Source organism: Typopeltis vanoorti, chromosome 21 (assembly GCF_054136105.1).
Source record: "Typopeltis vanoorti isolate ZY-2024b chromosome 21, IOZ_Tvanoo_1.0, whole genome shotgun sequence".
In the NCBI taxonomy this organism is placed as follows: Eukaryota; Metazoa; Arthropoda; class Arachnida; order Uropygi; family Thelyphonidae; genus Typopeltis; species Typopeltis vanoorti.
The window spans coordinates 87,606,738-87,622,367 of NC_143569.1; the positions used below are offsets into that span (position 1 = coordinate 87,606,738).

The following is a 15,630-nucleotide window of genomic DNA, read 5'->3' on the forward strand; positions in this document are numbered from 1 at the left end:
AAGATTACCAAAACAAGCCTTAAAGTACAAGCCATTAGGAAAAAGAAAACCAGGATGTCCTCTTAAACGATTCAACGATGACTTCTAAGGCTGGAACAGGCCATGCTAGGCCTAAATCCTTGATACACATGATGATGATGATGATTTGAAGAAGGCATTGCTGTCATTTGGTGACTTTAATATGTTTCGGATCGTCTTGATTGATTTGAAAGTTACTCTAATTTCAAAAGGTTTGAAGAGTGTGGCAATCTTTTTTAACACTGTTCCTGCATAAGGGATGGTAACTGAGGATTTATATTAAGTCTTGGCAGATTGTTGTTGTGTGGAGTTGCTATGAAGAATCTTTTTAATTAAATTTCTTGGATAACCATTGTTTACCAGGGTCTGTGATATGTGAGTTAATTCGTCCTGGAGGTCTTTTTCTTCTGATATGATGCTGGTGGCTCTATTTTTGAACATGTGTATGATGCTAAGTTTTTGAGAAATGTGATGAGTAGACGAGAAGTGAAGATAATTTCCAGTAGGGGTTGGTTTATGGTAGACTTTAAGGCTGATATGTCCATCTGCTTGTTTTTTGATTAGGATGTCTAAAAATGGTAGTTGTCTATCCTTCTCAAGTTCCAAGGTGAATTTGATTTTCTGATGGAAGGAATTTATCTTTGTTAGAAAATCAAAAAGCGCTGTTCAAAAGGAACACATAGAGGATGTTAAAAACAACAGAATAGATATTTCTGGATTAGCCCTCCACTTCTTCAACACAAGCCACAACACATTAAATGGGACAAAAGTTCCATGCCTTATCTAGAAGAAAAAATCTGGTGTCGCAATTTCAAAGATGCCACAGTGATTCTTTGTTTTGAAAACAGCCTAAACAGAAATCAAGGAATGATCCTACCTGACATATGGAAAACCCTAATAAGATCGCTAAGCTTGCCAGAATTTAATTTCACTGCCAACTACAGAGTGTGCACACACAACAATAACTAATGAAACACACACTCCATGTGTATGATGTTATGCATCTTTTTAATTTGTTTATATTTTATACATTTGTTCTGTGTACTAGTGACTTTGAGTTGTCTTTACCGTTTGCATGCCCTGAAGAAACCAAACAGCCCAGTTGGTGAAACTTGTTGGTATAATTTATCATTAAATTTATTGATCCAAAAAAAATCCAGTGTAATCTTATTCTAAAATTAAGTTAGTGGCCAAAAAAAATATACTCACAATATCCTTTGGCCTCTAAGCATTTCATACTTTTCAAAGGATGGTATCAAACTTATAAATTTAATTGTGCCTTATCAATGGTAATTTTCAACATGCCATTGAAAAGTGGTTGGTTTGTGATTTATTGACTCAAGGACAGCAGCAGTCATACTGCACCATTCCAAAGCCTACTACAGTAAAGTGGCTGCTGACTTTCAGATGAATACATGACATCATCATCACTCCTCAGTCAATTTTATCAGTGGTAGCATATTCTGGTGATGCGGTAAGCTGTGGGAAATGCTGTTGCAGACTGCTTATAGTAATACCTACAGCAAACAAACTTTGTATAGTTTTATTTGTTTTTCTGTTTATTTTATGATCAAATTTGAACATCAAATATAGTCACATTAATAATTTAATTGTGATCAGAATTAATCTCAGTTAAATCATTTATCAGATGGAAGTTTCATCAAATGCAAATGTGTGTATAGTAAATACATCTGAAAATGAAAAGGAAGGATTATAAATTATACAAGCGGTATATGAGAGAGATTATTCTCATATTGTTCACAATATGTGAATAATTCACATGCATGCACCAAACACTCCCCAGACACACTCAACCTCTTCCACATCAGTGATCTCTCCAAACATTGTATCACCCTTACGTAATTTGCACCTGAACCTTGTGTTTTTTTCTCCCACTGAACAACATCCACATAGCCATTCCAAGCATTAGTTGTCTGGCATTATAACAATGTCAATTGTGATGACCTCTGTGACCTTCCAACCCAAGTATATGCTGAATACATCACTGGAGTCATCCTTACTGGTATGGATGCATATTTTCCTCATTCCATGCTAAATTCTCATCCCCTATTTGAGCCTTGCTTTCCTAAAAGATCTAATGACACTGTACAAATGGAAGTTGAGCATACCACAACTGGCCATCATCAAGAACTCCACCTTCTTTCACTGGACACTGGTATTTTGAACACCAAAGTTCAAAATACAAAAGCAATTGGCCATAACTTTTGCCCAGCACTGCTACTACACCCAGATGGGTTTTTCTACATCACCCACAGAAAAGCCAATTTGCATCATACATGTTCTTCAAATGTATGCATAAATGATTATAGTAAATGCCTAAACCATTCCAAACACAATATTAAATACCAGCTCCCTTGACTTTTCACTACAAAGTGATCAGAAAAAGCCTGTTCATCCAAGAGTTCTGATAGCATTCCTTCAATTCTCCTAAAAATATTCACTTCAGTGTTGACTCCTGTTCTGTGAAACTTTGGAACCAGTTTAAGAATGAGTTGTTTTTCGATATGAAAAAAAAAAAAAAAAAAAAAGCATAAGATGCTGTTTGGAGATTTGGAATACTGAAAGACTAACATAATTTTGGTCTTAGTCTTCCTCTTTTTATCAAAACTTCTTATCTAACTGAATCTTCCAAGTCTGAGTGGGAACTTCCTTCTCCTGCCCATATAACCAAAAAAAGGGAGTCCCACAATGTTCTAAGCGTCATGCTTTTTGCAGTCAAGGTCACCTCCATAATAGAACAACTTTCTCCAACAATAAGCACTGCCCTATGAAAATGAGGGCCATAGAAAGACAGTTGCAGAAAGCCAATTCACCATCTCTTAAAATGAGTACTTGTAAATTGATTTTGGATTTTCACAGCAGCAGAAGATAATTTGTGTGCACTTTTGTCACAGACGTGGTCTTCATCCTCACCCAAAACTCCGACTAGGATAAGCACTAATCCCAGTTGCATCAGAAGCCAAATTCTTGGGATTGATATTTGACAGTAAACTCAGTTTCCTCCCTCATATACTTCAATTACGAGACAAGTCCTATAAAGCACTTCTTTCATAACTGTTAGAGTGCTGACAGATGTTCCTTCTTTGGTATAGGGCACTGATAACATTAAAACTTAACTATGGGTCTCAAGTGTATATGCTTCTGCCAGGGAGAGTATGTTGTGATGGCTAGACCCTATCATCAAGCCATCATAATTGCAACAAACATTTTGCACATCATCTATTTCTAGTCTACGTTGAGGCAAATGAACTGTTTCTGCTGCACGTAAGATCCCTGGCAGGGCTCTCCACATATCCAACTATCTTTTGTCACACTGGGAGAATCTCTACAACACTCGACAGATTGCCATAAAACCCTTTGGTTTACGGATACCTCTCCCACAAGTTCTAGAAATAGTGGTAGACAACGCAGCTCAGACACCACCAAACTCATACACACAGATGGCTCAAAATCGAAAGACCTAGTGGGATCTTTTACTGTCTTTCCAGGCAACATATCTGCACAAATCCCACTAGGACGTAACAACTTTAGAGCAGAGCTGTATGTGAGCTTACACTAAAATACATCAATTCTACCACTACCAAAGTTACATAATAAATTCAGACTCGTAACATTCTCTTCAGACAGTAAGTCTAGAGCTATAGCAACATCCACTGCTCTCTAAAATTCAGCACCTCTTTCAGTTATGGAAGCTACACTTTGTTGTACGCTTCTGTTGGATTCCAAGCCATGTTAGGATTAAGGGAAATGAGACTGCAGATAATGCAGTGAGGTCAGCTTGTTTCTCAAACATCCACCATCTCCCTGTTCCATACAAGATGATAAGCAGATTACCAGACAAAAACTCTTATCCTGATGGTAGCTATCGTAGAACAGAAATAACCCTGAAATTAAATTATGGCAATCTGGACTGTACTAGGTTTGAACAAAGGAAGTTGTTCTTGTTTGGCCCTGCATAGGTCATAGTTATCTCATCCACTTCTTCCTTTAGAGGAGTGATGACATACCTATGTATATGAGTTTTGTGACTCTGGAGTATCCATCACTCACATTTTAATTGCCTGCCCTCACTTTGCCAGCAAGTGCAGTCCTTATTTTAATTTTCTGAGCCCTATACACTTCAGCAGAGTTTATCAGATTCATCAGTTGTCAACCTGGTTTTAAAGTTTTTACAGAGAATTAATATTTACCACCTTATATAAAGTATCTACCTTTTAGTTTAAGTTATTGTAAATATATTTTTCAATCAGCCTTGGATTTATGTGCATTTTATAAATTTTGATATTTTTTTTGTACAAAAAGGTGAACTGCATTCTCATGAGCAATACTAAGTGCAGGAAAGAAGGGTATGATAAGGAAGGTTAAATCAGATTATGAGAGAAAATTAGCTAAGCAAGCCAAAGTAAATCCATAATAGTTTTTTTGCTATGTAATAACAAATAAGAGAAAGAATGATTATGGAAGGATAATTTTACACAGTGCTGTTGGTAGGAAAGTGGCAGAAGCCAAAGAAATAATTACTAAGTGATTGCTTTGCAAGGGTATGTCAAGGTGGAGACTTTGCAGTTATTGATGTGAGAATTGAGGTAGATGAACTGGAAGTACTCAACATATTGTAAAATATCAATGTGAATACTGCAGTGGGATAAAATGGTATGTCAGCTCATGTGCAAGAGAACTGGCAGTGGCTCTGACAAAGTTGTTAAATCTAAGTTTCAGCTCTGGCAAGATTCCAAGGGAGTGGAAAGAGAGTAAGATAGTTCCAGTACATAAAGGTGGCTCCAAGACAAAAGTAGTAGGTTATAGACCAATTAGTATCTCAGAGTGGTGGTGGTGGTTAAAGTATTGGAAAGTTGGTTAGCACAGTTTTGTAAAAGGTAGGTCCTGTCTTAGTAATTTATTCACATTTTATAATAAGGTGCAGTAGAATTGGATAAAGGATGGCTGCATCATGAAACTGCCAGACTTTTCAAAGGCATCTGACAGAATATCACTTGGAAAGCTATTACATAAATTCGAGCAAATGAGAATGGATGCATAGCTTAATAATAATAATAATAAAAAAAATCTTTCGTGGGTGGGAACCACATGAAAAAGTAAAATAAAGATTTATGCTAAGTACCACCATGTCATTCTCAGAAAACTGGTATTATAAAAACCCTTCGAGATAGGGTATATAACATTTCCAGCAGTATTCAGAAAAGAAGCCAAGAACTCAAATAACAGCAAAATCTTCCATAAAATGTTTATAATAAAAATAAATAAATAAAAAAACGAAAGAAAGTTGAACATTCTAAAGGAACCTCCTAGACAAACGAATGGACAGAAAAAAATCAGTTTAGAGTAGTGGTATCTCTCCTCCTTACATAAGGTCTATGATAGACAATATATCAAGGATATTGTGTCAACAAGAAATAAAAGCTGCTTTCAAGATCTCAAGTCGTCTTCTTCTTCCAAAACTTCTCCATTCACCACTCAAAAAAATCAGAAGTATATGAGATCATTTGTTTGTATGTGGAATTCATTTTTCTTTTACTCATTAGCACCATGCCAACAGTCTCTAATATAATACGAAATATGCAGTAATCTATTGTTAATCCAACAACAGTGAGAAGGCAATTTCATGTTCTGATAAATGAAGTAAAATTACATGGTGCTTGACCATAAAGCTGGTGGATTGGTTAATTGAAGGATCATTGTTTTGAAGGTTGGATAAACAGTAGATTACTCTATAACTTTTTCTTAAAACTAAAGTTGCTATCGCACACTCATAAAAACAAAAAAGCAAATAAATTAATCATATTTCAAAAAATTGCTTGTCTTTCTTCTCCGTGCTAATCATTTTCTGCACACATTTCCTAGTGGGGACAAAAAAAAAAAGGCAGGAAACAGAACAAAGGACATGGCAGAAAAGTGTATGTTGACAACAGAATATAAAGAATTCATAGGAACTGTATGAAGCACACAGAATCAGAATATGAAAAAGTACAGCAAACAGTAATGGGAGACGTATAATAAAGATGAGAACTAGAATAGTATGAAATTATAAAAATGAAAATCCATTATTAATGTGTACATTTTAAAATGTTATAATAGCTTAAATTAATCCACATACCTGAAATCTTTATAGTGAGCAAAATCTCTATGGTCTACCATTAAAATCAAAAATAACCTGAGAACTTGAGCAGTCAGTCAACTTTATAATTGGTCACAGTTACCAAAAAAAAAAAAAAAAAACAGGCCATGAACAGCTAATCTGCATTGGTCAGTCTCGGTGCAGGAATTGGCACAGCTAGTTTGAACCTTTTTGCTTCCCAATTGGAAAGAGCCCTAATAATGGACATTAAGTCTGTAATTAGGAAGCTGATTTATTCATTGCAAGTCCTTTGTGTTCTGTCATCAGTACATATGATTTCCTTCCATTTCTTTTACTGATCCCAGTTGCAGTTTTCTCCTCAAATTTATCTCACTTCAGTAGGACATCATGTTGACTTGGCTATTAAACACTGAATATTTATTTGCCCTTTTTTTTTTTCCATCTAGCAGTGTGCATTTTATAAAAGTGTGGTAGTCAGATTTCTGTATGCCATCGTCATAATTTACTTTGACTTATTCTCCCCACTATTTTTTTAACCCCTTGTTCTGCTGTAGCAAACAGAATTATCTCATTTAAAACAACTGCAGTATAAATCTGTCAGTGCAAATGTAAAAAATAAATAAAATAGATTTTTTTTATTGAAATAATGTAATATCAGTAATATGAAATTACTATATGTGACAAAAAAAATTAGTTTTCGTCCTTTTTCATTACAAAACAAAAAATTTTATACGGTTCTTCCCACATCATTACTCTCAGTAACCGTAATTTGTAGTGTCATTTGTTAGGAAATTCAGTTCTCTGTCATGATGGTTTTGCACTTTTACTGTTTGCAGTAGGAAGCTTAAAATAGCTTTGGTTCAGTGGGATGTGGGCTGGTCGTTTCTGTAGTTTGTTATAACTCATATTGGGGGGGGTGAATCTTTATATTTTGTTCAAGGTGTTTATCAGAACTTTCCAGACCCCTTCCCCACTTCGTATTTTCATTATAATGCACATCTACTGTACGTTGCATTATACTGCTGTCACTTAAACACACACACACACACAAAATCAATAACAAAACATGGCAAAAAATATGACCTTGCTCTATACTAAGTCAGTTCTGAACAATAAGGTCACTTGATAAATTGAACCAAAGACATATTATTCACATTTAAATTTGAGTGTTGTATTTTTACAAATTTATTTCCTTGTTATGCAAGCACTCAAATTTGTCTGTTTATTCTATTTTACCAAATACTTTAAAAATAAAAAATGTTGGTCTTTTTTTAGATTGACATTTTTCATCATTTGAGCAATACTTAGCTGTTCTGATATATTTGTCCATATATTGGTGCTATACTTTGCACTGATCTGTGACAGATTTTGTATCCTGTCGTGTGTGTGTGTGTGTGTGTGTGTGTGTGTGTGTGTGTGTGTGTGTGTGTGTGTGTGTGTGTATACACACACACGACAGGATATAGTATTCCATTTTTTAACTCTTTTGTCCTAAAATACATAGAATCCATAAGTTTTGATTCTACTTACATTTTCGTTGATTGTCATTTGTTCTTGCAGAATACCAGAGTTCCAACAATCAAGGTGCAGAAGAAAGCCGTCCAATAAACAGCCCTTCACCTGACAGTGGCTATTCTGTGCAACAACAGTCTTCCACACCCACTACCAGTGTAGGTAAGCAATTTTTAATTTCTAGTAATGCTGCTTTAGTTTAATACTGCTGAAAGTGGAAAAAAAAAATTGTTAGTTCACTCTTTGTTATTTATACTCCATAGTTTAGTACAATAACTAATGTGGGATACACATCTTTTGATGCCATCAAATATTTCATGCCATCTTGGCATCAAACATCTGTTTTGCTAACCTTTTCTATCCCATTCTGTTTAAGTGACCATACCACCCAATTACCTTTGCGCACACACACATTCTTGAGTGCTAACAATGTTAAGCTCCTTTCTAATATCTCAGTTCCTTTCCTGATATGAATCTGCTATTGATTCCATCTGTTCACTTCCTTATTTATTTCCCCCACAACTCTAATGTCTGCAGTTATCTACAAGAACTCTATTGTCTGTGGTCTCCAGTCTTTGATCAACTGTTTTATTTCTAACCCAGCTCTCTGATCCATGATCCATAAGCTAGAATTGGTTTCAGCACTCTTGTATACTACTAGTTGAATGTCTAGGCTAATTCCTCTCATTTACTATAAATTCATTCAACTGCTCCCTTACTATACCAGCTTGTTTTGCTTATTCTGTTGTCTCTTTCCAAATTTAAATTACCATCTTCACTAAAAAATTGTCCCTGGATAGTTGAAATAGTTTTCTCTAAGTTCTCTATTGAGGATGCAGTTAAAATTTTCCATGCGCTTACCTATTTTCATAATTTTGGTTCTTATTGCTTAGTTTGTTTCAGCTATTATTCAGTTTAGTTAACACATCCTGGAGACTTGTACTAGATTTGTTTAGATGCACATCTACATAAAGCGAAGAACTAAATTTGATATTGCTGATTCTTATATCAGTTTATGCTACTTCCTTTCATAATTGGATCCATACAGATTTGCAAACCCCAAGTACATTTCATACAAATATGGGACTATGTTAAAAAAAAAAAAAAAATTAAGATTTTTTTTTTTTAACATAGTCCAGAAACCCTGCTCTAGATACCAAACATGGAACTTTTTCAAGGCACTTCAGACCTCCAATAAGTGGGGCAGTGGTCTCACGCTGGTCAATGAAATTCATCTTCCACCTAAAGAGAATCACAAACATCCGTGACTACAGTAAAATTCAAACCCACAACCTATTGGTTGGGAAGCGGATATACTAACCACTTTGCCAACCTGGCCAGGATAGAATTAAAACAAGAATATAATTTCTTGTCAAATATAATATACACTGTAACCAAGTGGAAAACCTACCACAAGCACTATTAACCAGTCCAGCTCTAATGGCAATATAGATCCATTTCACTGCCTGCAAGTGTCAGGTGATTCGCATCTTGTGCCCTAGTATTATGCTTAATTTTAAATATTTTGTTTAATCTTACTCATTGTAACTTAGGTAACTAACCTCACCAGAAGATGGGGCCCTTCATGCCATGCCAAAAAGTAATACTGCCTAAAATAAACATATGGAAGTTCTTTGATCCATTTCATTTATTCAGTATATCTTCACATTAGTTGTCATTATGTTAGCAGATCATAAGAAATAGGAGAAGGTTGACCAAGACACTTGGACCAAAATTTTAAGCAATTTCTTGGTTGAAAATTCAGTTAAAGCTAGGTAACTGGAGATTTCTACATAGCTTGCAAGGAATGCACCAGACTGACTTAAACTCCTAAAATCCATATGTCTAATCCTTATCCTCCTGTAGCATGCATGAATACTAGTTTTTTGAATACTGAATAAAGAAGGCAGTTTAGGACCTAGCCAAGAAAAATTATATTCTATATTGCTTAAACCACACACACACACACGAATATGAGGTGCAACATGATTAAAAGTAATGGTGCATTGGTTAAACATGACATTTCCCCTGCCACTTTTATCAGGGAACAGAGAAAACAGTGAAAGGTTATCTAATAAAACCTCTTACATTGAGAATACAGAAACAGGTGTGATGCTTATAAATATTATTAATACCAAATTATTCAGGCACTACTGATCAGGAAAGAAAAGAATTAACTATACTATTCAGTGCTAAACATGAAGATAAACTTCATTAATGGCAGCAGTTTCAAATAGCTTAATGTGAGCACATTTCATAATGAGAAATTGTTGTTCAAATTTAAAAAAATTAAATTTGAACAACACACTGATGTGAACTATAGCATTAAATATGCATATTTAATGCTATAGTTGATATAAATATACATATACACTAGTGGCCAAAATTGTGGAAGCATTTTGGAAAAAGTGTATTTTTGAGGTTTGATGGCTCATAACATCACTTTTTTTTGCTGTAATACCATAAAATTATATATCAATGGAAAGATAATTTAATCAAGAATGTAATGCAATAACTTTTATAAAGGATTTTTTATTAGAACAGCAGTTATAAAGAAGAAAAGTGAAACACATAGAAAAAATGAGATATACAAAAATTCTCACAATGTGAGTTAATACTTAGTTGGATAACCTTTAGCGTTACTTACAGCCTTACAACGCCTTCTATGGAGTGAACCAAGTTTTTTAGTTCTGCAGCTGTTATAATGTGAAACCAAGATTAAATTATTGCTTCTATTGATTGGGTTTTATTGGTGGGTTGCTTCTGACTAACAAGTTTCTTTAGTTGGCTCCATAGATTTTCGATTGGGTTAAGGTCTGGGCTATTCCCTGGCCATTCCAGCAGTGGAATATGATTATCTTGAATATCTGTATTTGATTATTTTATAATCAGATACAGAACCTGGAGATTTTATGTGAAAAACTACCTCACTTAAATGCCTTTCATTTTCGGCTTCACAAAGATGGGATCCTTTCTGTGGCATGTTTCACAACAATCAGCTATCTGTCATGAAATATTTCTAGCTGCAGCACTCTAATTTTTGACGAATGTTCTCCTTCAGTTGTTAGACTGTCTGGGGCTTGTTCATATTCACCTTTTCCTTCAAGTAAACCCCACTTCCTTCTACTTCTGAAAATGGCATCAGTAAGGAAGTGCACATCGGTGGCATTGAAAGCTTTAGTGCGAATATCAAGGTTTTGCCTTGGATTTTTCCCAGTGGATGTGTTGCGAAAAATATGAAAGATTTGTGGACTGTTAAAGTGAACAAAAAGAATGAAAACATCGATATATGTGAAAAGTATTGTGAAGTTAGAGCAACTAGATGTGGAAGCTAGAGTTGGGACCGTAGTTGAAGAATTTAGGCAAGCAAGAATTTTAAAAAATGAAAAGTGAAATGAGGCATCTAGAAGATGAGATTAAATACCCAAAGAAGAGATAGGCTGATGTGAATGAGAAAGTTAGTGTTATGAAGAAAGAGTCAAAGAATAATTGTATGGCATTGTATGGGGACTCAATCATTGGAAGTGTCGTGATTAATAAAGTACCTAAATCATGCTTTCCTTGTAGAACAATGAAACAAATAACTGATGCTTTGCAGAGAAGGTAAGAGCAGGCATCGGAATTAGTGGTAGTTGTGGGCACAAATGACTTAATTGGTGAAAAAAATAATGTTGATAGAGACTTAAAGAAGTCTTTACAGCAGGTATAAGCTAATATCTTGTTGGAAAAGATGTTAGTGTGTTGCCCAGATATGATAATAGCGAATTCAGAAGGAAAGCAGAGATGATGAATAGCTAGACAGCTGAGCTGTTTGAAACAAAAGGGGTTCAGTTTGTGAATCTTTGCAGTGAATTTGAAGGAAAGTTGGAATGGTTTAAAGTTGATGGATTGCATTTAAATGGATTTGGTGTTGGGCATTTAGAAAGGTTGTCATTTGCTGAGAAGGCACACAATCAAGAGACTAATGATCTAAAGGTATTTGTAAAGCAGGATTTCACAATTAAACAGGTTGTACAACAGGTGGAATCTGGATATGAGGTTGAAGATGTGGTCAACCTCATTACAGCACAAGGTGATGAAATGCATAATGATGAGATGAGTATGAATGGAAATCAGAGTCAGTATCAAGGAAACAGAAGTGGTCAGCCCTAAGAGAGGGGTGATATAGTATGTAGAATAGAGAATGTTGGTGGTGGTAGAATGGCCTCAAAGACACAGGGATTATTATGTTTATGTACAAATGTAAGAAGTATTTAAAATAAGAGAGCTGAGTTTGTTGCATTGATTGAGTCAGTATGTATGAAGATAATTGGTATAGAATTTTACGGAAGGATAGAAAGGTGAAAGGAGGAGAAGGATTGCTGTTAATTCTGTCCACAGAGTGTGGAATTTGATAGTACATAAATAGAATTTGAATCTGTGTGGTGTAAAGTTGAAATTAATAGGCTGGTGTATCTAGGATGCTGTAAATAAGCCAGGGAATGTAGAGAATACTGATTGCAAAATGTTTAGCAAATTGGTTGGTCGTGTAAAAAGAAGGTGATCCTGGTGGGAGACTTTAATTACAGGAATATACAATGGAAGGAGGGGATAATGTATGGGAAAAAGGAGAGTGAGTTTGTTGAATTTCTGAGGGATAAGTATCTTAAGCAGCATGTGACTGAAGCAACTAGAGGCATTAGTGTTTTAGATTTAGTGACAACGTCACAAGATGTGGTTGTTAATCAGCTATTGATATTGCCACCAGTTGGTGAAACGCTGTACTAAGTGAATGAGGTACTTGTCTGGGAAGTGGTGAAATAAGTAATGGTTACTGCCAAAAACAGATATATGTTGAAATATAAAGTGGGTGATTATGGGAAGTGCTGTAATCAACTAGCATTAATGTGTTGAATAGATGTGCAGAAAAAATGTTGACGGTGCATGTGTAAATTCTTAAGGCAGTATCTAACACGAGTAATGTATAACTGCATACCAAAGGTTAACTGACTAGAGTAAGTGTGAAATGGCTGAATGGTGGAATCAAGCAAGCTGTGTTGGAAAAGAAAATGCCATGGAGGATGAGGTATAAGACGTTATGATCAGATCCATGAAGAGTATAAAGTGCAGGCCAAGAAGGTGACAAGTGATAAAGAAAGAAAAGATGCAGTATGAGAGGGAATTTGGCTGGTCAGGTCAAGGTTAATTCCAGGGAATTCTTGCACTATATGGCAAACAAGAAGAATAATTATGGCTAGTTGACACACTAGTGGATAGTCATGGCAGCAGAGGATATAGTGGAAATTATTGAATGAGCACTTTATTAGCATATACTATGCCAGGGTTTCTCGAACTTTTTCTACCACGGAACACTTCACAAATCCTGAAATTTTCACGAAACACCTTAGTTATTTTGTAATGTATTATTTAGTAATTAATTGGTAATTTAGCTGATTTTATTAATTAATAATTGATAATTAATTATTAAATACTAATTAATTAAACATCAATTAAAGTTTAATTTAATTGATGTTTTAATTAATTTAATTGATTTAATTAAAGCATCAATAAACCATCATTACATTAATTTGTGCTGATTTTCATTGACATATCCTATTCTGATCACCAAATATATTTATAATATAAGTCCTTACGAGTGAATACAGACTTTTTCTCCTTTGTGCTGGTAGTTTTCCTCTCCTTTTGTACATCCTGGAGATCTATGTAGGCTTGGGGTGGAGGACGCACTATCTTTTTCGTTACAAACACCTTCAATAAGAGATTTCTTGATATCAAAATTAAACAAAGTGCCTTGTCTCTTATTCATATTAGAATTTAAATCTGTATTCCTGAAATTAGAATTTAAATCTGTATTCCTGTATTCTGAAACTGGAGTGCCGTGATTTTTTTTAAAAAAAAATCACGGCACTCCAGTTTCAGAACAAGCACTTACACACTGTAATACGAACTTGCGAAGAAAGTATTCAGTATTACTAGATCTGAGAACCAGATACAGACTACCTTGATCTTCAATTTCAGTGGAAAAATTCTCTTTATACTTCCTTGCTGATTGGTCACTGACATTTGCAACACAGATGTTATTTCGTTCAGTTTTGAGAACACGCCGCCCATTGTTGTAATCAGCTTGCAGGCAATTTTTATGATCAGTCATAAACGGCAGTATTCTCTTTCCCGATTGTTGAAAGATTTTGATGTGTGAAAATTAACGATAATTCATGAGTATTTCCATGTTTAAAAATATGTCGCTTGGTCACTGACATTTGCTACACAGATGTCATTTCCTTCAGTTTTGAGAACAGAATTCTATAATCCGCTTGCAGGCAATTTTTATGACCCTTCATAAACAGCAGTACTCCCTTTCCCAAATGTCGAAAGGTTTCGATGTGTGAAAATTAACGATACACAGATGTTATTAGGCGTTCTGGGTCTGAGCTTTTCGACATATTCACGAATATTATTCTCCTCAGAATATTTCTACTATAAAATATTTATTCATGAAAAATGCTTAGAAAACTAAAATGACAAATTCCAGAACTTCTCGTGGAACACCTATTCACCTTCTGTGGAACACAGTTTGAGAAACCCTGTACTATACTGGTATAAATGATGCCGTGCAATATATAGAAGAGAGGCCAGTACACTGTCCTAAGCCTAAGGACAAACATTATTTCTGAAGATTACAACCACAAACTCAGATGAATCAACTTTGGCAATTTGTATAACTGACTATTTTGAGTAGAAACTGGGTACACATTCATTTGAATTGCACACAAAGGGGTCACTGGTATTGCTCAACAGGATAAAAGGCAAAAGGCTGTGCTAAGTGAATTGTGTTTGAAGGAAGCTCTTTTCCTGAAGGAATAAAGTTGCAAACTTGGATGTCTTGTAATGTCTCAAGGACATCCATCTAAATGATTTCATGCAAGGAAGACTTATTGGAAAGCTTGAAGAATGCTGCAGAATTACTGATATTGGCAAAGAGTTTGGAATCTCACATAACATTGTATCCAGGCTCTGGGTAGTGTTTCATACCAATGGAATGTGTTCCAGACATTTGTTAAGACATTGCCCTCACTCGACCACAGAACATGAAGACAAATTTTTGGTCATAACAGCAAAACTTAACTGGTGCACTATGGTAGGTCAGCTTTCAAGAAGCTCCATTCAAGCACAAGTACACTGATATCTTGACAAATTATGGCAAGATGATTGTAACAGAAGCCTGTAGTCTGCGTCCCTTTATCTACAGCTCATTGTAGAGCATGTTTTCAGTGGTGTCATTCCATAAAAATTGTACAAGACACCAATGGGCTAATGTACTCTCTATAGATGAGTTGTTTTAGTATTTTCTCTGATTCTAGATGACACTTGAACTGACATGAAAGTGTCACCATCGTGAAAATGTTCTTGAAAAAGGATAGATACAGCAGTGCTGAGGTCATGGTCTGGGGAGGTATTATGCTTAATGAATGCACCGAGCGAGTGCTGGAAAAAGGGATTATTGTTGTTGAACGATATTGCAACCAAGTTCTTCAACATCATGTTCAATTGTTCCATGGTGCTATAGGCAAAGAATTCATTTTTATGGATGACAATGTCACACCACATCATACACAAGCAGTGGAGATGCTTCTGGAGACCAAGGTTATTAATCGAATCGAGTGGCCAGCACGTTCCCCAGATCTCAACCCCATACAACACATTTGGGATGCAATAGGGGAGATGCATTGCTTCTCAAAATTCCCTCTAGAAAACAAGCCCTTATCCTTGCTCTGAAGGAGGAGGAAGTGGGCCAGTTTGCCTTAACAACTCTTGAATCACTTGGTGCTAAGCATGGTATGATGTTGTGGGAGTGGTATCGCAGTTTTGGAGTGGACGTATTCCATACCGAAATGTCTTCCACATAGTTTTCTGTAAACATACATTAATTCCTTAATTATGTTCTTAGCAAATTTGTAACTTTTGCCACAAACCTACTGCAA

At 35.4% G+C, this 15,630-nt stretch overlaps 1 protein-coding gene across 4 annotated transcripts in view; it reads left to right on the plus strand.

Annotated features, from left to right (window-relative positions):
* Positions 1 to 15,630, plus strand: part of LOC150095087 (ataxin-3-like) — a 156,510-nt gene that overhangs the window by 109,611 nt on the left and 31,269 nt on the right. For all 4 annotated transcript variants that reach the window (XM_090411688.1, XM_090411689.1, XM_090411690.1 and 1 more), the window contains exon 6: positions 7,697 to 7,810. In XM_090411688.1, coding sequence (XP_090267814.1) covers positions 7,697 to 7,810 — 114 coding nt within the window. The remainder of the gene's footprint in view (positions 1 to 7,696; positions 7,811 to 15,630) is intronic.